The sequence below is a fragment of the Branchiostoma belcheri genome, unplaced genomic scaffold (assembly GCF_001625305.1).
Source record: "Branchiostoma belcheri isolate BF01 breed outbred unplaced genomic scaffold, Haploidv18h27 scaffold1, whole genome shotgun sequence".
Lineage (NCBI taxonomy): Eukaryota > Metazoa > Chordata > Leptocardii > Amphioxiformes > Branchiostomatidae > Branchiostoma > Branchiostoma belcheri.
Genome location: NW_017802379.1, coordinates 6475561 through 6498481, shown reverse-complemented (window position 1 = coordinate 6498481; position 22921 = coordinate 6475561). Strand labels below are relative to the sequence as shown.

Here is a 22921-nt window from a genome sequence, read left to right as displayed (position 1 = left end):
CTCCGGGGGGAGGGGGTGGTGCATAGCTCGCATCGGGGTGGAAAGCCAGGAAGGGGGGAGGGGGAGGGGGTGGTGGAGGAATACCTGGAAATAAGCAGAGAAAAACAAATGAACACAAAATTTTAAGCAATATACAAATCACTTTCTTGGGCTTAACCTTTGCCATAAAGCTGAACACATAAGGTGTATTCACATATTCAATATAGATGTGGACTCTTTTAAGCTTTCAACGATGCAAAAAACTGTGTGACAGTGACAATATCCACTGTTTGTTTGTTTTTTTGCTTGTAGTGTAGGAACTGGTCAATGAGTATCATCATAAGTTTCCATTGAAGAACCCACTAATTTCTTCAATTGCCACCATACATTAATGATGATGCATGATACTTGGTTGCTTTGTATGAAAGCTGTAACGCACCTTCCACAGACATGACTCCAGGGGGAGGGGGAGGTGGTACCATTAGGCCCATTGGTCCTTGGTAGGCTGGAGCTTCTGCTGAACTGTGCGAGGTAGTAGCTGGAGGCCTGGGAAACAACAAGAGACACAGTCATCATCACATCATACATTGTACAGTACAAATCCAACTGTCTTTAAAGCAACATTCATGGACAACCACAAAATGTCCATTTTCTGGTCATTTCTTTACAGATTACTATGGTCAATTCACTTAGTCTTCACGGTCTGAGAAAATGGAGGTGTTCACGGATCTATATGTTCCAGTGGCGGAGCAAAGTCAGCAAATTACAATGTGTACTTCTATTTGTCAATGGTAATAGTAGCGGTATAGAAGTGACCGTGAAAACTACGAACATCAAAGTACCGCAAAATCAGGAATGTTGAATCAAACGTATTCCTTTACAGACATGTAGCTACCGTCACTCTGGGAGTGAAAGTGCAAAAATACTACATGGTACGAGCATGTTTTAAACCTAGAAAACTCAGAAATGTGGAATGATAACATAACTGTTTTGTAATTGGCAGTCAATGGAATATCGCGTACAGTTTTTTTCCATCAATATTGTTTCCAATGTTGGCACTGAAATATTACATAATGCTGATGTACATGTAAGGGACTGTACGATATTTACCGGGGGGGGGGAGGGCCGGTCGTCTGAGGGGGGAGGGCCTAGGAAAAAAAATTTGAGCCGGGGGGAGGGCCTAGGAAAAAATATTCTAATTTGGGGGAGGGCCTAGGTAAAAATTTTTTCCAAGATCCCTTTAACTCTACAACGTTTTTATACACTTTCAAAACATGATTAACGTCTGTCCCATACATATCGTAGCGATTTGCCGGTCATTGGAATCGGCAGAATTTTACGTTCCAATAATATCCATCCCTATTCTTATAAATGTATTCGCCCAAATCTCCCACAGTCCTCTTCAAAATCTTGCATTTTCGCCAGAATCGGCGAAACTGGACTACACAACCAATTTACATGGATTAAAGTCGTGTCAATCGCGGCTATCGAAACGATACCGATCAAAAATGTAGGGAAGGCTTGTCGGAAGATTTTGAAAATTAATTTTCGCCGTTCAACGCACCCTTCCCAGTGGTGTGCATGCGTCGGCAAAGGTGACCCGCTGGTCCCGCCTCGCAACTCGCTCAAACTTCTTGGCGTGGATGTCGGATGTCGACGGATTAATTTGGCATTTTTTTTTAAACCAAGAACTATTTTAACATTTATATCTATGTCTCTCCAAAGTTAATTGAAAACAACACGTAAACTTGGCAATATTGTTTCCCTGTTTGTAATAAAATTGATGCGGAAGAAGTTCGTGGACGAAAGGTAGGCTAGATTTTATTTCGACTGACCGTAACACGCTACTGACTTAAATAGCTCGATGTACCAGCGAAATTTGTGCTGCCAATTTTGCTCCTCAACATGCAAAACATGGGTTGAAATTCAAAATTTTTCCGGGGGGGACATGCCCCCCCCTCCGCCCAAAAGCCGGGCCTACTCGGGCTCTAGTGGCGCCTGCGGCGCGATGGCTCGCGCCTTCGGCGCTTCATGCGGGGAAAATTTTCAATCAAAATCTCGTCCTCCCCATACGAAATTTCACTCTCTATGATTCACGCCGGGGGAGGGCCTAGGAAAAATTTTTTGAGGCGGGGGAAGGGCCTAGGAAATTTTTTTTGACCTGGGGGGAGGGCCTAGGAAAAAAATTTTTACGCTACCCCCGGACGACCGGCCCCCCCTCCCCGGTAAATATCGTACAGTCCCTAAGATTCTACTTTTAGTAGATACAGGATGCTCTCACAGCATGTAGAAGGTTAGATAAACTTTTGCTTGAATCTATGACATTGCCTTTGCGATTGAAGTCTCTTTCCGTAATCCAGTCTGACAGTATTGGGTTATTTGTTCGTGGGTAGCACCATGGAATGCTTTCATGCAAAATTTTGGGGAATGCTACAAGTTACTCTTACGCCAAAAGAATTACAGAAACGTGGCTCTATGGGAATCAGGTCACAAATATCATTAATCATTATCATGTACAGATAGATGTCAAAACAAGCTGACTAAACAAGTATCTTCCACATATCTATAATTTTGCTCAAAGGGAAAAAAACGAAACTCATAAAGTTTCACATCAAAACAGTTAAAAATCCCAATATATTTTCCAAACATCAGAAAGTCTCAAAGTCTCAAAAAAGTATAGAACCTACTTTGGATAAGTTTCAATCAAACAGTACAATGTGGTTTGACCATTAGCAAAGAGGTTTTCCAACTAATCCAAGATAGCTTTTCTATTGTTGATTTGGCCTCCAACCTTGGCTCTTTGTTAAATTAGGTTAATGCCCCGCGATAACACAGCAGTTGTTTGTATTGTGTCACTATTTGTCATTGACCCCATTCCATTCTCCCTAATATACATCATAAACAACTACCAGGACCCAGGAAGCATACATTGTACACCTCTCCCAGTGATGCCTGCCAGTCTATTTTTGCTGACAGCACCAAATGCTTTTTGCAGCAGTGATTTACGGCGAACTGCCTGCCGTTTTCTATGAACCACGGCGACTAATCTGTCAAATATGCTTTGGGAAGCACTTTCCATTCCTGATAGTAAATCTTTGAGCTATTTTAAACACAGTACAGCAATACACACTTGTTTCTCTCATTCGATGTTGGGAATTTCAGAAGTACTGAAAACTGATTTCAGCATAAAACTTGAAGTGATGTCAAAGTTCAACTAATTTAGCTCACGAAAGAGCTAATTCTCCCAATGGTATTAACAGAGAAGGCAGAATTATGATATACGGCATATACAGGTTCATTGTATCAGAGACAGTCCCTTAACTCTTTTCAACAAGTACAATGAACACTGGACCATGGCTTAACGTCCTGACCTGGCAAGTGAATGCGAACCTTTCCAGAGCATGAATGTAACAGTGGGGAGAAGGATTCGAACTCATGACCTCTTGGTTCAGAGGCAGGGTCACTAACCTCAGGACTTTCTGACAAGAGCTCATGCTTCAATCTATATATGCCCTGCTCTTCAAATTCATTTAGGTCTAGGGAAAAAAATGTTGTGTTTCCTGTTTCAGTCCTGAAAACAATTAGGGTCAGTAGGTAGGTATTATCTTTATTTTCTCTTTCTTCTATCTTTTTATTAAACTTTGACGATCTCTAGTGATCCATACAGTACAGGCAGTTTAACAAAGTAAAACTTGCATGAGGATACTTATATTTTCAATGTCAATGTTGGAAAACTAATCATAGTAACAACGTTTCATAACTCAGGTGTCAGATTATGGAGCTAGAAAAAGTTGATCAGCTCGAAAAATTAATTTTGTCCCTTGCAGGGGTCCACCCAAAAAAGGCTAGGGTCGGTAGGTTTTCTATGGTCGTTGGGGAAACAACATTTTTTTCCTAGGCTTTTCTAGAACTTACAAGTGTTGAGACTGTCCTGTCAGGTGTGAAGTACTTAGGCCTAGTCTAGAACTTACAAGTGTTGAAACTGTCCCAGCAGGTGTGAAGTACTTAGGCCTAGTCTAGAACTTACAAGTGTTGAGACTGTCCCGTCAGGTGTAAAGCAGCAGCTGTTGAGGTGGACAGCGGACCCGCCCCTCTGTACGCGGTGGACAGTGTCGACGTCGTGCTGGGCAACGGTCGCGTTCTCTTCGGAGCGAACAGGCTGGGGTGGAGGTATCCGCTGCCGTCTAAGTCATCTTCCTCATCGCTATCGTCAGTCATGTCCTGGGCAGGGCCTGACTCCGTCGTGGCAGTGACAACCGGGGATTCTGGAGGTGAAACAGCAGGGGCTAACTGAGCTGCTTGAAGATTGTGATTGAATTTCATTGACAATGGACAAACTACAGCATCAGATTTCTGACAGTCAGGCTTACATTTTGTAAAGGTGTAGAATCTTTACCTTTCAAATCTGGCCAAGATTTTACTCCTTGGTAAAGCTCCTTGGCTTGTTATGAAAATAATGTATAATTACAAGGTATATGAGGAATGTACAATGTATATATTGCCCATCTCGTCAGTTGTACATTGTGTGTGTGTGTAATTTGCAATTTGTGTATGCAAACTTTCTGCAATTCAGGGAGTTTTATCCCTGCTGCAAGGTTTGCTTTTTGGTGTCACAGATATAAATAAAGCATGGAGCAAAAGCTTGCTAAAAATTTTTGTAAAAAATATAAAGAAAATAACTTTATTAAGTAAACATGCATCAAATCTAAGGGCCTACAGTGCATGGCATTGCTGGTCCTCCCTCTATAAATATACAAAATCTCACCTCTGTTTGGCTCCTTATTTTCTTTGGTTTCTTCACTCTTCTTTGGAGTATATTTGCCGTCCTTGATCATCTTGACCATGTGCTTATAGTAGGGGTTCAGGTAGTGATCAAAAGTCAAGAAGTCAAACTGAGAATTCCCATGCTGCTTTGCCTTGAGCACGATCTCCATCTGTGTCCCGTGAGAGCTGATGAAGGTTGCTGTTCTCTCGATAATCTGGTGCATTTTTACTGTCGCCGGCTGGGGTAGAAGAAAGAAAAACAGACACTCCTTTACAGTGTATGTAATATTTAACCACAGACGTTTACAAAAGATTAGGCTTTTTGTGACGTTATGGCCACACCAATTTAATTTCTTAGGTCTCGGATTTGCCCCTTTCTTCTTTTTTTTCCGACTCGCAAAAAAAAAACATTTCAGGCTCTGAATCAACTCTAAAATGCTCATATTTTGGCCCCAACAGTTGAATAAAATAAAAGTCCCTTCTCTTCAGAGTTGTTACAGATTTTCCATCTATCAACGGTGTTGGTGTTGCTGAGTTGCAAGTATTGTAAATGAGCAAGTGATCTAGCACAGCCACATGATTAAGTCTGCTGCAGCAATTGGGTCAAGGATGCCATTTGTTAGCCAGAAAATCACACTGGTGATTGAATACTGGCCATACAGCCTATATATCATTCATCTTTCTCCCTTGAATCATTGTATGGCCACACCAATTTGATTTGTTGGTTCCTGGGTTTTGTCAGAAAAAATATGAAGTGACAAGGCGAAAAAAATATAAAAATAAAAACAGATAGAAACAGAATGAAGCGGGAAAATCCACAACCAACAAATCAAATTGGTGTGGCCTAAGCTTAAAACTGTCAAAACTCCCAAATGTTCTAAAATATGTGTAACTTTTATACTAAAAACATAGTAGGAAAAAAGTTTAGTATAGGAATGAATGTACTATAATTATACATTCAACCTTGTCCCTACCATGTACCAAATCAGCCTCTTGGCACCAAATTTGCACTCCTAAGGGGTTAAGGAGGATCAGCAACTTTTAATCAAAGAGCCTATCACTCAAGTACTTGACAATCTTTAGAACTCAGCTGCTTACCGTACTACTAGTATCTTCCAGCGAATTTTGGCAGCAGCCCTTACACCAATCTCTACCTGCCATCAGGCAGTCATATTGATTAATGATAACCAGGCACGTACAGGAAGTGCGGGGACGCTATTTGGGGCAGATGTAACAAACCAATCAATAAACACTACATATTTAATGACCAGTGCTGCACTTTTATCAATACCTGGGCTATGAGTCCCATTATTTCAGCTGTGTTACAGGCAAAGTGCGCAGTCGACACTTGCACACACACACACAGCTAATGGAACCTGTAGCGTTCCATTTGTAACCAAAGCGATGCTCCAAATAAAATTAACTATCTCTTCCCAGGCAGTTACGACCGACAATTAGCATGTCACTGTCTATATTTGACACAATTTTTAACTTTCGTCAGCAATCTTCAGATTTAATGTGTTTGTGGTTGCACAGACCATTTGTAACCATAACACACCATATTGATTTTTATATTTACTGTTACGTGAGGTTTGCTGTTTTTAACGTATTACATTTCATACTCACTTCTTTATATCAGATTCTTTGATTTACTACTACTAGCAGATTTTGTAATAGTCAAAGCATGTTGTTCATACAGTACTCTGTCTAATAAGTTTATGCTGGCTAGGTCTCTATTCCAGCATTACAGTCATATTAGTGTAAAACCAAACTTTGAGTTTGAACAACTGTTTCAACTTCAAGCCACACCAATTTCATTTGTTGGTCCTCAGATTTGCCCGCTTAATTTTTTCTGATTTGTAAAGAAAAAAAAGATTCAGTTTCAGAATCAAGTCCAAAATGTTTTGGCTCCAACAGTTGAAGAAAGCTCCTTCTAATCCTAGTTGTTGCAGTTTTTCCATCTATCAATATGCATGGGTTTGACAAGAAGTTTAAAATCCATTGTTTGAATTATAAACCAGAGTGGTATGTTGACTCCATAATATGGAGTTATCTCTTATCATAGTTTTTGGGGCTAGCATATGATACTTATTTAAAATTTTTTTGCCCTGTCGCTTCACATTTTTTCTGACAAATCTGAGAACCAACAAATCAAATTGGTGGGGCCTAATTGTTCTTCTGCACGTGCCATGCATTTATTCCGGGGGCCTATCAGGTCGGGTATTCTAATTAAACAACAGTTGACACCACATTTTCTGTCAATTTTTCATGCCAAAAAAATTTATTATTCGCGCCATGATCAATACTCAAGGCTCCCTACCCAGCAATTGGGAAAACGTGACAAGAAAAATTTCGGCCCTGGATTACAGAAATCTGTATTCTGCAGAGTAGATTATGGCGAGCCATTTATCAGACTTGCTTGTAGCATACTAAGTTTTCAATATTCAATATACAAGTTTCATTATGATATAACAGAACATCTACCTTTCATGTTCAGGGCTTGAAATGCAACCTGCATATTACGCAGGTTAGTGCAGGTAATATTGGAGCTGTGCAGGTATTTCTCATGTCTACCTGGCACCTAACCTATAGTATAATTAAGGTCCATGTACTGTCAGGTTTATACACTAATGTAGATGTATGATTGTGGATCTTTATTGCTGCATTAACTTTTACATGATCTAAGAAAGATAAAAGAAATAATGGCAATATATTAATGGTAAATCTGATCAGTTTTTAATATGCCATCCATGTTTCCTAAATTCTGAGTTGTGTCAAGGTAAAATTTGCCTGGTGCAAGTAATTTTCTACCTGCAACTATGCAGAAAAAAGCATTTTGAGCCCTGCACTTTAATACTCCACTGGTGCAAATAACACAACATTGTGAGGTACATGTACATGTGTACATGTAGGTTAAGCCTTCGGGCACCAAATCTGTTGCTGAGGCATCAGGGAGACAGTTATGAGGTTAACCATTCATGTGCCTTAATTTCAATAGTCACATATGAATCCCTTTCCAAAGCAGACAAGCACACTACAAATGCTACTCATGCCACACATGAGTTACATCATATTATAGTAATACGTTTATGCATGTACATGCAACCCTCCAGACTGCGACCGTTTTGGTCGCATATGCGACCAAAAATTAAGAAATGCGACTAAACTTGTTACTCTGGTCGCGCACTGCGCGACCGGCAGAGAATCCGCGGTGCGCCTAAATTATTGGCTATAGCGCTGTTAGAGGCAAAAATTTCTAATTTTTTCCCGTAAGGCCACACCAATTTAATTTCTTGGTTAACGGATTTTTCTAGAAAAAAAATGGAGCGGGCGGGCGAAATAAAAATAAAAATAAAAATTTGAGACCACCTGCCATACAGCCATGTAGTAAGCAATCCATTAAGTTAAGTTACATCTTTACTGTATGAACAACAAACTGTCAGTTGACAAGACTCCCATCCAACTGGTTTCACTTTTATTCATCTTTCAAAGTTCCAAAGAGTGGTTTAAATCAGGGTGCTCTGTTCAGATCCCATTGTTTTCTTACAGTTCAGGGCACACAGCTTACCACTGGGCTGGGCATTCTATTGTGTCTAGCTGATATGGAAGTTATTTAGAGCTTGAAATTTACAATATCCTAAATATATGCTTTAGACAAATTTCCAGGAATGTGTAAAAGTTATTGGCAAAAGAATTAACTACTTTTACAGATATTTTATTTCTTTTTTTATCTTTTCCCAATTCCCAAATACTACCGGTACTACCATACATTTTATATTTCCCATTATACACTTTAGGTATGCTACAGCTACATTATACATAGCCATCATTCAAACAAATAGCCACATTGACACACTCTTCAAGTTGCCACAAATTCAATGGTCTAGGGTTTCACTATAAAGTCTTTGATGTATGGGGATTTTTATTTGTAGGGGGAACCATTTTATTAAAAAATTTAGATGTAATAATTGATGCATTATTTGCAATTGTACTTCTGTTTATAGGTTTTTGAATAACATGTAACTTTGTTAGAATGCCACATGCACATGTAGTATTTTTCACAGAGTAATTTCTATAATTAAAAGAAACTGTTTCCCCCTACTCGAAGTGGACTCTTCCGACCGTCAGAAAGTTGCTTTAGTGAATGGACTTACATGTACGTGAATGGAGGACTTTTTTACTTTGCCAAATCCCATGTTTGTGGTAGGATTTTGTACTTTTTGAGAGTAATACAGTTTGTGATGTCAGAATACATTGTTATGTCGTGTTATTTTTTACTATATTCCCTGGAAAAAAGATCGTTTTGAAGGTGTGTGTGCGTGTGCCGCCCAGGCGGAGTTTATACGTTCGGCCCATTACTTTTAACGCCCGTTACTAGCACATGTTTCCGACACAATACGTGTTTCTAAATGAAATATAATATATATCTAAAAGGGAGATGATATGTTGTTACAGGCACGATGACTTAGTAAATCTGCCGTACGTTTGACTGTCGTCAGTGAAGTTTTGTGCCATGAATGGTGACATGTGCAAAGGGGGTGGGGGGCGAGTTCTATATCAAAAGAATTTTTTTTTGACGAACTTTTGAAGAGGCAACCTAGCTTTCCGAACAAATTGCACTCAGAAAAATGTTTCTGCATTGAAGCAATGTATTTTTAACGCTGTTAACTATGCCCAAATTTTGAAAAATTACAACGTTCGGGATGGATTTTGGGGCCCCAATTCGGGACCCGAGAGTATGGATTTTTGTTCTGTTTTTTATTTTTATTTCATTTTGGCAAAAAAACGAAGCGGCGAATCCGTTAACCAAGGAAATAAATTGGTGTGGCCTAAGAATGTCATATCAATGCCAGGCAAAATCATGTTCATTTGTCAGAAAACCCATTACAAGTCCGTAGATACCATTATCTCGGCAAATAAAGCGGCAAAACAGCTATTTTCCGGCGAAAAAACAAGCCCGACACAACCGGGTCGCCATCTTGTTTTCATTTGGTGTGCACTCACGGCCCGACTCTCGCGAGACTTGATATCCTTATACCATTAGAGGGGTCAGGTGACGAGATCTCGCCTTCAAAACTTGTGCAGTGTAGTGTAGTGCAATGGACCTAGCGCGACCGGTAGTCATACACGATGTTTCCATCTGGCCTAAATTTGGGGGGAAACCAAGGAGATAAATATCTTTATCAGCCACAAATATTTGATTGTTGGCAAAGTTTGTGTTTGAAAAGAGATCCTCCCTCATGGCCCAGGAGCGCGCAGGATAGGGAAGTTTGGCAATGCGTGACTGATATGATTTTCTACTAGAACTCCTCTAAGGAAAACTTGGGCAGATCGCTGTTGTGCAGACTTTTGATTTGTTCAAAGGTCAACTGAAACTAAGTTGTAGATTGTTTTGATACAGTTGAAGAAATAATTAATATTAATAGCAAAGTTTCAACTCAAGGTATTTAGACATTTGTGTAGCATTATTATTAAATAATTATAGGCAATTCCAAATAGATTCTTCCCCTTGTTTTCTACTCTGTCCTTTTTCCATGAGCTTTTTTTATTGTCTTTTATTTTTTATGAATTATTTTTGTCAATGAAACTACTTCAGACATGTAGTGTAATACCTGAAAAGTTGTAAAAAATAAAGAAGATTGTCTTCATTGTTGTGGAAAACCTGTACCTTTAAGTTTAATGTTAACAAAATGGTTTGAGTAGCAATGTTAATATTGTTATCTGTTTTTGTTAAGTGTTTTTTTTTCCAAAAAATAAAAGGATTTCATTGTTGCAATGATAAATGCATAGATCTATGTCATTTATATTTTGGGCAAGTGAAAATGACCATGCACTTGCCCGATAGGGTTGGATTTTAGAAAACTTGTCCAACCCTGCAGAGGCCTAGGAGACCGACATATCAGTCAGCCTGGTCTAATGACTGAGATGAAGTGACTTTGAACACATTAAAGACAGTTACTTTTAAAATCATTGTTTGGTCTTTCATTTATCACAATTCTTTTAGTACAAATGGTGAATTTAGATTTTTTTTCTATGATAATGAAAGAATTATTAATTGTCTGCTTAGGTACATTATTCTCTTGGCTTCTAAATTAAAAAGTACTTTGCGCGACCAGATTTTTTGTCTGCGCGCCCAAATGTTTGCCTGCGCGCCTAACTTTTTGAGGCTAGGAGCGCATGCGCTCCTAAGCTAAAAATTTAGTCTGGAGGGTTGACATGTAGCAGGATATTCTACATGGCTCAGATGTTTACAACTAGTGATGCATACCTAAACCCAATTTTAGGTTCAGGTCCGGATTCAAGTCCAGAGGTTTAGGTTCAGTTCCGGACTTGTAAGTCCGGACCTAAACCCATGGCATATACAAAATTGCATGTTGGCAACCTTGCAATGTTGTCTGGGTGAAACTTTGACCACATAACATGGAGGCCAGTACTTGATGATGCCTGATGGCAATGTTTTCTTCGTTTTGCAGCAAAGATTTTACAGTCTACGGAAGGTTTTACAAATAGTTTGGAAAGAAAAGGGGTATGTGAAATGGTCTTTTATGGTAAGAAGTCCGGACTCGGTTCTTGACTTTTAGGTTTTTTGGACTTGAACCTAAACATTCTTACAAGTCCGGATCCAAGTCCAGTGAACCGGTATGCATAACTATTTACAACCAAGAGCCTGTCAGGTCAAAATGTGTATAATTTACAGTGTAAATTACACTGACTGTGTTTGGGTGAAATCTGGGTGCCAATTAAAGGTGCTCCTACTAAATGGAGGTGAACAGAATGGATGATTGGCATGTCTATTATCATAACTGGAGGAATACTAGTACGTATTCATCCAGTTGTACCCAGGCATAGCATAGATGAATCCCTCCATATCATGATCACAGCCTCACACAATTACAATTGTAACACAATAGTCTCATGTAACTCTTTTCTTTTAACACATTTTCAGAGGAATGATGGTTGATGGCACTTTACCTTAGGCCACACCAATTTAATTTGTTGGTTCTCGGATTTTTTCAGAAAAAATATGAAGCGACAGGGCGAAAAAAAATAAAAATAAAAACAGGTCTAAGGCATCCTATTATAGGCTAATATGAGCCATGAAGTCAACACAAAAGGCTGGGTTAAAATTTAAACATTGAATTTTGAACTTTTAATCAAACCACTGCAATGATAGATGGAAAAACTGTAACAACTAGGAAGAAAAGGACTTTCCTCAACTGTTGGGGGCAGAACATGAGCATTTTTCAGTTGATTCAGGACCAGAATCAATTTTCTTTTTTTTTGCAAATCAGAAAAAAACGAAGAGGCGAATCCGAGAACCAACAAATTAAATTGGTGTGGCCTTAGGGCAACTTTCTACACTAGAACAACCTCCTACACATGTTATGTGTAGAGACTGTTTCGGGCAATTATACCACAACACGACGCAAAAAAAGAGGTCGATTCAAGATTACACTTCTTTGTGTAAAGCACCTTTGTGCTTAACATCAAAAGGGAATGTTAGCCCTTGAGTGCAATTTACAAATGTCAGAATATCCGACACAGCTTTGAAGGTATAACATTTCACACTTTACCGGCCACACAGGTAGTACAGTCGCAGTCAACAAATCTTTTAACACATACAGTACTTTATGCTACCAGGAAATGTTGCTTTAAATATCATTCCCTTTGGCATCCCCACAGAGATATATGTACTTTGAGTTGACTTTATGCACTTTTGAGTTGACCTTTGATTTGATTTATATTTGTGACTTTTGTACTTACATTGTATGTTTATGTGATTTCTGGTGTCTTATAAGCCCATATGGGCTGGGTGACAAAGAAAAGTCACAAGACACGATAATAAGATTTCATTCATTCATTCATTCATTCATATTTGAATTTCATTTCAATGAAAATCTCTTGCACACACTTGATGTTGGAAAACATAAGCAGAACGTACCATTTCCATTTGTGGGGGGACCTGTAACTCCGGAGGGGCAATGAACGGCTCTTCCGCTGGGTCTTGTTCCTCAGGCTTCTCCTCTGGACCTGTAATTACACCGTAAAAACACTCGTTAGGGCTAACAATCTCACAGCTAATTACTACATGTACTCCTCGTAAATTTGACGATTTGGGTGTGGCATGCCCACTTACACTGTGTATTTTGAGTGCACCACTTTTTTTTATTGGTCTGGTATAGTGTTAAATTTTACATACAAGTTGTCAGTTTGTATCAGTTAAAAATAATACATGTACATGTAAGTCAAACCTACAAGGAAACCGTGAGCAGGTTGCTTTTCTAGCAAATCGTGGATTGCTGGAACAAAACTGAAGGCAAATACTGAGTGAGAAAATTATTCTCCTTCCACTAATAAGCCATGTTATTATAGTTAATTGGGAGCATGACTGTTGAACGAAGGTAAAAGTCATAAATTTTATATGCTTGGCCTTCCCTTTTACGATTTAAAAACTTCTGTAAACCCTCAGAAAGGGACATACATTTTCACAAATTATTTGACGTTTTAAATCTTCATTTTCCCTGCCAACAGATTTTTTCTTAATACAATTTTATGTCCTATACATGTGCCAAAGTCTCTCTTAGAGATTCATACTCATACTATAGAGCTTGCCCCAAGTCCGAACTCTGAAAAAAAGTCCTTCTATTGGCCATTAGGACTCTACGAGTGCCATATATTTGATTCAATTGGTTTGGCTGACATTCAGCAAAGACTGTCCAGCTCACTGAAGGCTATCATTACGGACCAAGTGGGGAACTATAGGTATTTGGCCATCACACACCAATGCACACTCTTGACATGTAGTTGGTACTTTGATATGCTCAAGACTTGACTTTCCTAAGTGTGATTCACTTTAAATGTAAAGAATTAATTACACAATCTTACAAGTTATACTAGTAAAGCCTAGGACAAAATGTTGTGTTTCTTGTTTTAGTCCTGAGAAAAATTACGGTCGGTAGGTAGGGATTATCTTTTTTTTTCTTTTTCTTTAAGGTGATCTCTAGCTAGTGATACAACTTATACAAAAAAAGTTAAACTTGCACGAAGACAATTTCATTTTCACTGTTGGAAAACCGATTGTACAATGTTTCAGGTGTCAGATCATTGAACTAGAAAAGGTCGATTAGCTCAAAAATTTATATATTGTCCCTTGCAGGTGTCCACCCATAAAAGTCTAGGGTTGGTTGGGAAACAGGAAACACTAATTTTTTTTCCTAGGCCTTACTTATACTAGTATTAGTAGTAGTAACATAATTGCAACTACCTACTGGTACACTAGCACTGAGAAGTTAAAGTACCAGAGGTTAAGGATTATTGACTAGTTTAGAGTGAACAATTTTACGACAGGATGTGTCCCAGAATCCGTATCTATCTTGCCTCACTTAATCTGCCGTCCTGGCTGGACGCACCTGCGGCCTGAGCATCATCGATTTCTCAAACAAGTTCAACTTGTGCTGGAAGCCGGAGCCTCCAAAATATCCACTTTTTCTCTGTCAAGATCTACTTGTACAATAGTTGTTCTTTTTAGATCACAGCAATTTAATTGGCTCTCGGAGCCTCAGAAATATCCACTTTTTCACTGTCAAGATCTACTTGTACAGTAGTTGTTCTTTTTAGGCCACAGCAATTTAATTTGTTGGCTCTCGGATCCGCCTGTCATTTTTTTCTGATTTGCAAAAAAAAAAAAGATTCTGGTTCTGAATCAACTAAAAAATGCTCATATTTTGCCCTAACAGTTGAGGAAAAAGTCTGTCACTTCATACTTATTTTGAAAAAATCTGAGGACCAACAAATTAAATTGGTGTGGCCTAATCTGCACAATTTGGCCATTCTACTGGTACAAAATGTACAAATTTCACCATGTGTAATGAAAGCTAAATTCTGTCAATCCTTTTTCAGATTTTTGAAAGTAAACCAGCTTATCAATTTGCTCTGGTTAAATTTTTCTTATTTTCATTTTAGTCTTATATCTAACGAGTATAAGGCAAAAGCACAATTGTTTCTATAAAGCCTATAAAGTAAAATACAACATTAAAAAAAAGATTTCCTAAAGAAGAATACTGACGAGATTTCACTTTGTTTTCATCTGATGAGGTGGAGTATTCTAAAAACATAACCTTCTTGGTGAAGGTAGTAAGTCTAGGACAATGACTTAGACATGATTTAATTTTGTGAGGGGGTGGCTTCCAAAATAAGTCTAGAACGCTGACATTTAATTTCATTTCATGTATGACTGACAGGCACACGTTTATGCTAGGTAAAGGCCAAGGTCGTACGTGCTGTAAGCACACTGTTGGACAAGACTTTGACACAATAGCTCATGTTTATAACGTTTCTATACCAACCGATTACTATTAAAAATTCATCCAGTGTGGCACATCCGTATATCACCTTGGCACAACATGCTCACAGACAAATATGGCTACACAGATAAAATTTTACGGGGCAGCTGTTCATCGATTTTGTCTCTGAAAAAGTCTTGAGACAAAACTTGGTGACTCCTTGACGTAAATCAAGAAGTTACAGTAAGTACTGTTAGCAAAATAGGAGATTTTAATCTCCTGATAACATACATGTGTAGAAAACCTTTGACTTTCTTGAGTAAGTATTAGTACTATGTAAAAATTGTTATCTTTTCAATTCTTGTTCTATTTTTCGCCTTTTTACTCAATTCTTTTTTTACGAATTCATACAACCATTAATACGTCTCGCTGTAACAGATCTACTGGTAAGATCTCTTCATTATGACCGCTCAGGCTCCATAGTGTGAGTGGAATAAAGACGTAGTAAGGAACGGTGGTTCAATAATAGATGACTTTCCTGTGCTCCAGGATTGCCTCGGTGGCACCGGGATGCCATGGTCTGTAAATCACCCCCACCGGGGGACTTCGGAGGTCGCCAAAGCGCTAAATTATCGCACCTCTGCCCGGTGGTGTTTACTGGGATGAAATGTTTAACGTAATCACCTGCCTTATCCCAATGCCGTGCAACTTAAGTGGTAGCCAGGTAAGTATGTATCAGCAGTTTTAGTTTGTAAGCCAAAATAAAGTACTGCTGCAATGTAGATTTAGTCACACCTTACCTTTCACCTACATAGCTTATGTTGATCTGGCCCCGCTGACATGATTGAATGACATCTGTCTGAGCATCGATTTTTGCCAGTTTTCAGAAAAAACAAACTGACGATACCATTAATTGTTGAAAACAAATGAGCATCAAAAACAGTAGTTGCAGGATAGTCTATTTTTCATAGTTGGAGTAAGAGTGAAGTAAGAATTCAATTGAAGATTTGCTTGCACTTACAAGTTACAAAAAATTTGCATGCCATGGTCATAAGCCTATCGACGTATGTGTAGTATATCATTCTAAATGTGCCATCTTGCACGTAATACACATTTTCCCTTAATGCTAGTTGTGTATGGGATGATTGGCACCTTCATCTACATTATATCTTCATCAGGTCACATAAACTTCATTTTACCCATTGATTTTGGCCCGAGTCCCTCAAAGAAAACGTTACCCTTTTCAACAGAATGTCAGTGATCCATGACAATGCTCGCAACTAGGAAATAAACTGCCACAAGTTCGAAAGTCAACACCTTGGCCAATCAGCTATCATCATGAGGTCTTCATAAAATCATAAACCTTGCAAGTTACAACTTGCTTGCAACACAGATATGGAAATGTAAGGCACTGTTTTAAAATGGCATTTTGGAATTATTAAAAAAGCCAAAATTTTTGGCATGCTCACATCAATTAATACAGGGTCCTCATATACAAGGGATGTCATCCATACAATACAATTTTTTGCTATACTGATACTGTAAATCACTTTATATTCGCGGTAGCAAAATTTAGCAAAAAAAGGACATGTTCACAGAACTATATGTTTGCAGTGGCGGCAGGTGTAGAAGAAGGAATGTCAAATAATTTGTCTACGGAAATGATAATTCAAACAGAAGTGACCGCGAAAATTGTGAACATAAAAATACAGCGAATATAAAGTAATATACAGTATATGCATGGCTTGCTGCATTTTTGAGTAGCCATGCAGTCGACATGCAAATGCAGGTCCTCCAACAAATTTTGCCGCAATAAACTAGGGCAGTAACGACCAGATCAATTCAAACCCAATAGCTGCTATCGCCGAGAGACGGGCTCGTACCTTATGTAATGATTTTGGGCTATCAGGTACTTCGTCAACCAGGAGGGGCTATCCCGGCGATACTAATCACGAATACTAATTTCATTGGCTGTCGTGTGCACTAATGTTTTGGTGCCGACACTCTCACAACATGAATATGTTAAGTTTTGAAACTTCTGATTCAAGCAGTGTATAATTCAAGATGTGCAGACAGTCTGTCATCACTACATTAATATTTACAGACTTCACATATCTCTTTCTCTTTGTCAGACTTCAAATACTAGTAGATGTATGATTATTAAAATTTACATATTTTGTATGGAGAGCTGCAACTTTTTGGAGAGTGCATCTTTTCTACACTACATGCCAACCAGGTTAAGCCTAGGAGGAATTTGGCTATTGCACTATATTCAGTATGGAAGGTGCGTAAATATATCACTATCAATCGACTTGTAGTCAACGGATCAAAGATGAGGCCACATACCCAGTACATGATAAAGGGGAATATACAATGCACAGAACTAGTAATAATGGGTCAGTGTTGTATCATTAAGAGTTATGGGCTTGAATAAGAATATCGGTATAACATACCAGGACTGGTATTGGGAAACTGCAGATCAAACTATTTTGTTGTTCTGATCAAGAAATTTTTCTTTTGAAAACACATCACATTCTATAAGTAGCTTGGGGCCTTCAGCATTTCACAAATACAAGTAACGGATAGCCTTTTGGAATGACAGATAGATCTACATGCAAATATGACATAGTGAAAATAATTATTATGAGGCCATAATAATTATTATTTTTATGTCTGAAACATGAAGACACTGCTGTGGAGCTCATACTGCTCAGCTGTTTGTGTTAGCTGCACAGTTTTATAGCCACAAAGATAGAACACAGTTTCTATCTTCGTGACTGCGTCCTTATGTTTTGAGTCATGGCCATGGATATGGAGACTGTCGCTAGGGTATTAAGACTGTCGCTAAGGGAGTAAATGTCATGGCTAATGACTAACTACGACGGAGCTTCTCGTGTTACCGTGACACAACTGGAGTGTTAGGTAGCCATGGCAAAGGCACCAACGAACTCCAGTTAACCCGGGAGCAAATATCACTGGTGCTAACAACAGATTTAACTCTGGCACGACACCATATTGGATCATGTTTTATTACCGACTATTGCTACAGAGGCACAAATGTATGAAACTTGAAACAACTTTGTACTGTAGCCATTTACAATACAATTTAGCTGCATTATATTGTACCGGTAGTTCTCTTCACAAAATTTGAAGTTTGGAAATTTCTAGTCCATGAGGCAGGCTTGGATTTTAACCACTCTGATTTAGGCACTCCTTTCAGATGCGCCAAAAATAACAGTTACTCAAGCAACTAGATAAGTTATACCATGAGCTACTCTGGCTACCAAAGCAATGCCAGGGCTTACAGGCAAGCTCATGGTGGCTACCGTAGGACCCGCTAGCCACCAAACTCAAGTCAAGAAAACTTTCCTTTGGCACTGGCACAGTTATATTTCCTTGTACCATTTGTGGGCCAAAGGGCTGCCAAAGTATTTGAATCAGGCCTAGGAAAAAAACTGTTGTGTTCTAGGAAACAGAATATTTTTTCCTAGGCCCTAGGATAATCATGAAGCAGTTCAAACTTTTTATCCAGAACAAAAAAGGAAAGCTGCGAACCTTCAGGTTGGCTCTCCTCGTCCTCAGTAGGCTGTGTGGGGTCGTACTCTTCATAGCCAGGTGTCTCCTCATACTGGTACGGTGTGAAGTGGTAGGAGTTGTCCTCTTGTAGCGCCTCGTACAATCTCTTCTGTTCCTCTTCTGTACAACACATTGCAAGGAAAAGACATTTAGACTAGATTGTATAACTGTCTGACTAGTAGTACTGTGTACTGGTTGGCTAGACCGGTTCTGGACTTGTAAAAATGTTTAGGTTCAAGTCCAAAAAAACCTAAAAGTCAAGAACCAATTCCAGACTCATTACATTGCATGGTTGCCAATATGCAATTTCGTATATGCCATGGGTTTAGGTCCGGACTTACGAGTCCGGAACTGAACCTAAACCTCTGGACATGAATCCGGACCTGAACCTAAATGTGGATTTAGGTACACAGCACTATGTCTGACAAATAAACCATGATCATGATATAAGTCTGAAAATAAATTTCTAAATACAAGAATGCATTCATCAGTGTCAAGATATCATCAGCAGCCCTTTTGTACAGACTTGGAAGGCTATCAACTTTTAACTTTGGAGAAAAAAGCACCACCACCCCACATGCATTTGACCCCCATCTCTACAGGGTGCCATGTATGCTCGCATTCAATATTTCATATATAGATAAAGAAATGTGCATGAACATGTATGACTGTATAATCTAAAAAGTACAATTGATTGAAAACTGTAAAATAACCTATTAAATGTTTTAAGATGAGAGGGGAGACTTTCTACTAGATATAAATAAACTATGGCATACTGTAAGTCTCTTTAGATTCGCGGGGCCTAAAGTTCGCGGTTTCGGGAAAATGGACAATCCGCGGTATTTTTAGATTCGCGATTTCTCCTTGGCTATTTTTCAAAGAAAAATTTGTAAAGTGTATATTCAAAATAATAAAAGTTTGTGTTCCGGCATTTATCTCCTAAAACGCGGTGCAAAAATTTGTTTCGTGCACCACGCAAGACTGCCGGCGGTAAAGCTGACGATCGATCTGACGCACGTGTAAACAATTTTCTCTGTTCGGAAATAAGCGCTAAAATGCTATTTTCCACGACTACATCGATAATCTAGTGAAGAAATGCATAATCGAAAGAATATATATAAAGATTATTACTAAGCAAATTTATGCCGTCTTCGGCCAGATTTTGAACCCAGAAGTATGCAAAGGTCGCCTCCTGTTTTGTAGGCCCACGGTGAGCGTTTCTATCCAGCAAAACAAGAAGAAGAAAAAAACGCCCGCAAAGCAGGGCACAAAAGATAACCAACTAACATTTCCCAGGTACCAGCCGTTATATGTTTCATAAAAATACTTGTAGATATGCCCGATGTTCCCGCAATTTTCAAGCGCCCGGGTGCGCATGGCCGGCGCTCTGCACGCATAGATTTTTTCGGCGGTACACGGTTGACACGGCCAGTGCCGCAGTATCGTGATTCGGTGTCTCATAATATTATAATTTTTTGACATCAGTATAACTTTAAAAAATTTTGGTACTCAACATTTGCTAAGAATAAAGTTGATTTGCAGTGATTTGTAAATCGCGTGTGTTTGTGTTTCGCTTACCGTCGTGAATGCATGTGGGGAGGGAGGGGGGCGCACTTATGCAAAACATATTCGCGGGGAAATAGATTCGCGGTACAAAGGTCCCCGCGAATGCCGCGAATCTAAATATACCGTGAAAATTTGTAGACTTACAGTAATTTTATTTTAAACTCTCTACTCTAGTTATCTAATTCAATGCATTTAGCACGTTAAACGTAAATATACAATGAAGTTCATTATTTGTCAGACACCTTCAAATTTAGATTGAAATTTAGGAAAATGCTAAGGCAAACTATGTCAAGGACAGAGAGGTAACATTGGCTGTTATGTCACTTGGTGTCTAAATATTTTACTGAAATGTGCCGTCCTTTCGGAATTTGTCCATATGATCTAGATCCGCAGTCAAGTGGATTTGCACCATGGAACCCTGCTGAGATGCAGCAATATCATGTAACTATATTTATGATGATATCAAGAGTATGTCAAGACTATGCATGATGTACAGAATGACTAATAAACTGGTGGACGTACCAACTACTAAGTATCTAATACAAGCTCAGAAAAGAACAAGAAATAGCCAATGCCTTCAAGTACCAAAGTTTTCAAAAACTCATTCTTTTCTAGTACTATCACAGAGTGGAACTCACTCTCACCAAGTACGTACAGTGGGCATTATCATTGGATAGCATTAAACAATGCTTAGACTCTGTTAGAGTTAGAGCTGGTGTGTTACGCCGAAGGGAGATTATACCGGCTACACAGATACATGATCCAACTGGCACATTAGGCTGTGTACATTCATTTGGGTCTAAGCAGCAAGTTTATACACAAGAAAATCCTGCAAAACTTTCACGAATGAAAACATTCCCACATCTCGTGACACATCCTACAGTTACCCCGCTGGCATTCGGGCTCGTAAGTATTACTTAAACTGGATCCTTCCTCTGTTGTCATACCAAACAGACCAGACCTCAGCAATGCCTGCCCTCTTTGTACAGCGTAAAATCCATCCACCCCCTTAGTTAATGACCTACATCTATACACATGCAGTTTTCACATAGCTGGAAGGACCCCCTTACCATACTTTGTCATCGATCAATGTCTGCGGTAGTAATTTTCCATCTGATCCGTCATGATAATACTAAAACATATAAAGTCAACTTTGTAAAAGCATTGGAGTGACGACTTGATCCAGCAATTACAAATCGGTTTCAAAAAAGTTACTAGACAATTATTTGAAGTACCATAAAATGGACAGTGAGTGAGTGTGAGTACGAAAACAGTCGTAGCTTGTCAATCGTTGGTGGAAATTTCCATCAAGCCATTAATCATATTTCGAGGTGTGGACAGGGTAAAGTCGGCCAGCCACCAAATATAGTGCTTGAAGTTTTAGCAGAATTTACCAGAAGGATCACACTTGTCACGCAAAATATTATTAGGGTCATCCCAAATGTTACCATGACGGATTATATTTGAGAAAAAGGAGTACGTACCCATGTGCATATTTACAGTCGCAATGGTAAATTTTAAAATCTTGGCCCTCTGAAATGCTATTTCCTGTATTTTGAAGGGCAAATTTTGCTGATAGACTAAGCTTAGTCTAAGTCTAATGACAATCTCTTTTCATATCTTTGCACGCCGATTTTGGTCTGTCAAAGATGACGGAGTGGGCAAAATTTTTGTCCATCATAAGCAGCAAAGTTTTGTCAAATGACAGAAATACAAACATTGGCTACAACACTGTAAAATGACTTGAGCTCAATTAAACTAGACTGACTAAAATTGGCTAAGAAACTCCCACGATCGCATGCACTTCAAAGTAAAGACTGATGCCCCTGATAGTAAAGTTCTCTTTGAGAGCTCCCCGCTGTACAGCTGCACTTGACAGCTTTTCTTTCCTCATCCCTTTTATGCATATTATAATGGCCCTTCATGTTTCAGTACGGCTTCATTACTGTAAAAAAATGGCTTCAGCCTGGTTCTGACAGGGTTTGATCACAAGGATCAAATAGAAGCCATTCACAAAAAGATTCTGAGACTTGTAATTTCAAAGCCATGACAGGTGGCAGTGGCACAGAAGAACTACTTTGACATGCTACTTCTTGTAACTTCCCATTGACTTGCCATCCTGCACACTGTACTTACTCTCCAAGCAGATGAATTTTTGGTGTGTTTTAGGCATTTTTATCGGGCTTTGTTTTTCATAACGGTATCTATTTTCACATGAGCCCAATGTCACAAATGGTAACTGTCAGGCAAATGGTTACTGCTAATTTGAGTGCCTTTTAGCCACCAAAAGATCTGCTTGGAGATTACACACGTTTTTCTTACATTCAATGATGCCTACCCAAAAAAACTCCTAGCAGGATTTCCTTGATTTTCTTGTGTTAGCAGTTTGCTTTATCATCATACATAAAGGACTGTGGTAAAATTTCCTTGGGGGCATGTTGGCCCTAGATTAGAACCAAGGAACAGGCCTGTGTTGGCCTTGGGAACAGTCTGGCACCCAGGCTACATATCACTTGCATTGTGTGGTAACTTTTCATGCATTAACCTGAACTAGAATGAGGACATCCTTTGTTTAGAGGGAGAACCTCTGGAAAAGACGAATGAAACCTCCAAATAACTTCACACACCTGGATGGGCAACAGGGTCAACACCTGAATAGGAAATACCCTCTTTCCTAAGATTATGTCCTCTTCCTTTAAAAATGCACACTGCGTGATGAGTCTATATCAATAAGCATGAAATTTTCACACAGT

The 22921-nt window shown here is 39.0% G+C and overlaps 1 protein-coding gene across 1 annotated transcript in view; it reads right to left on the bottom strand.

Moving 5' to 3' along the window:
- LOC109468227 (splicing factor, suppressor of white-apricot homolog) overlaps window positions 1–22921 on the bottom strand; it is a 41244-nt gene that overhangs the window by 5335 nt on the left and 12988 nt on the right. The window contains exons 3-8 of the mRNA XM_019766517.1: window positions 18582–18722; window positions 12686–12774; window positions 4745–4982; window positions 4007–4244; window positions 419–525; window positions 5–84 (exon numbers count right to left, since the gene is read on the bottom strand). Of these exons, the coding sequence (XP_019622076.1) occupies window positions 5–84; window positions 419–525; window positions 4007–4244; window positions 4745–4982; window positions 12686–12774; window positions 18582–18722 (893 nt within the window). The remainder of the gene's footprint in view (window positions 1–4; window positions 85–418; window positions 526–4006; window positions 4245–4744; window positions 4983–12685; window positions 12775–18581; window positions 18723–22921) is intronic.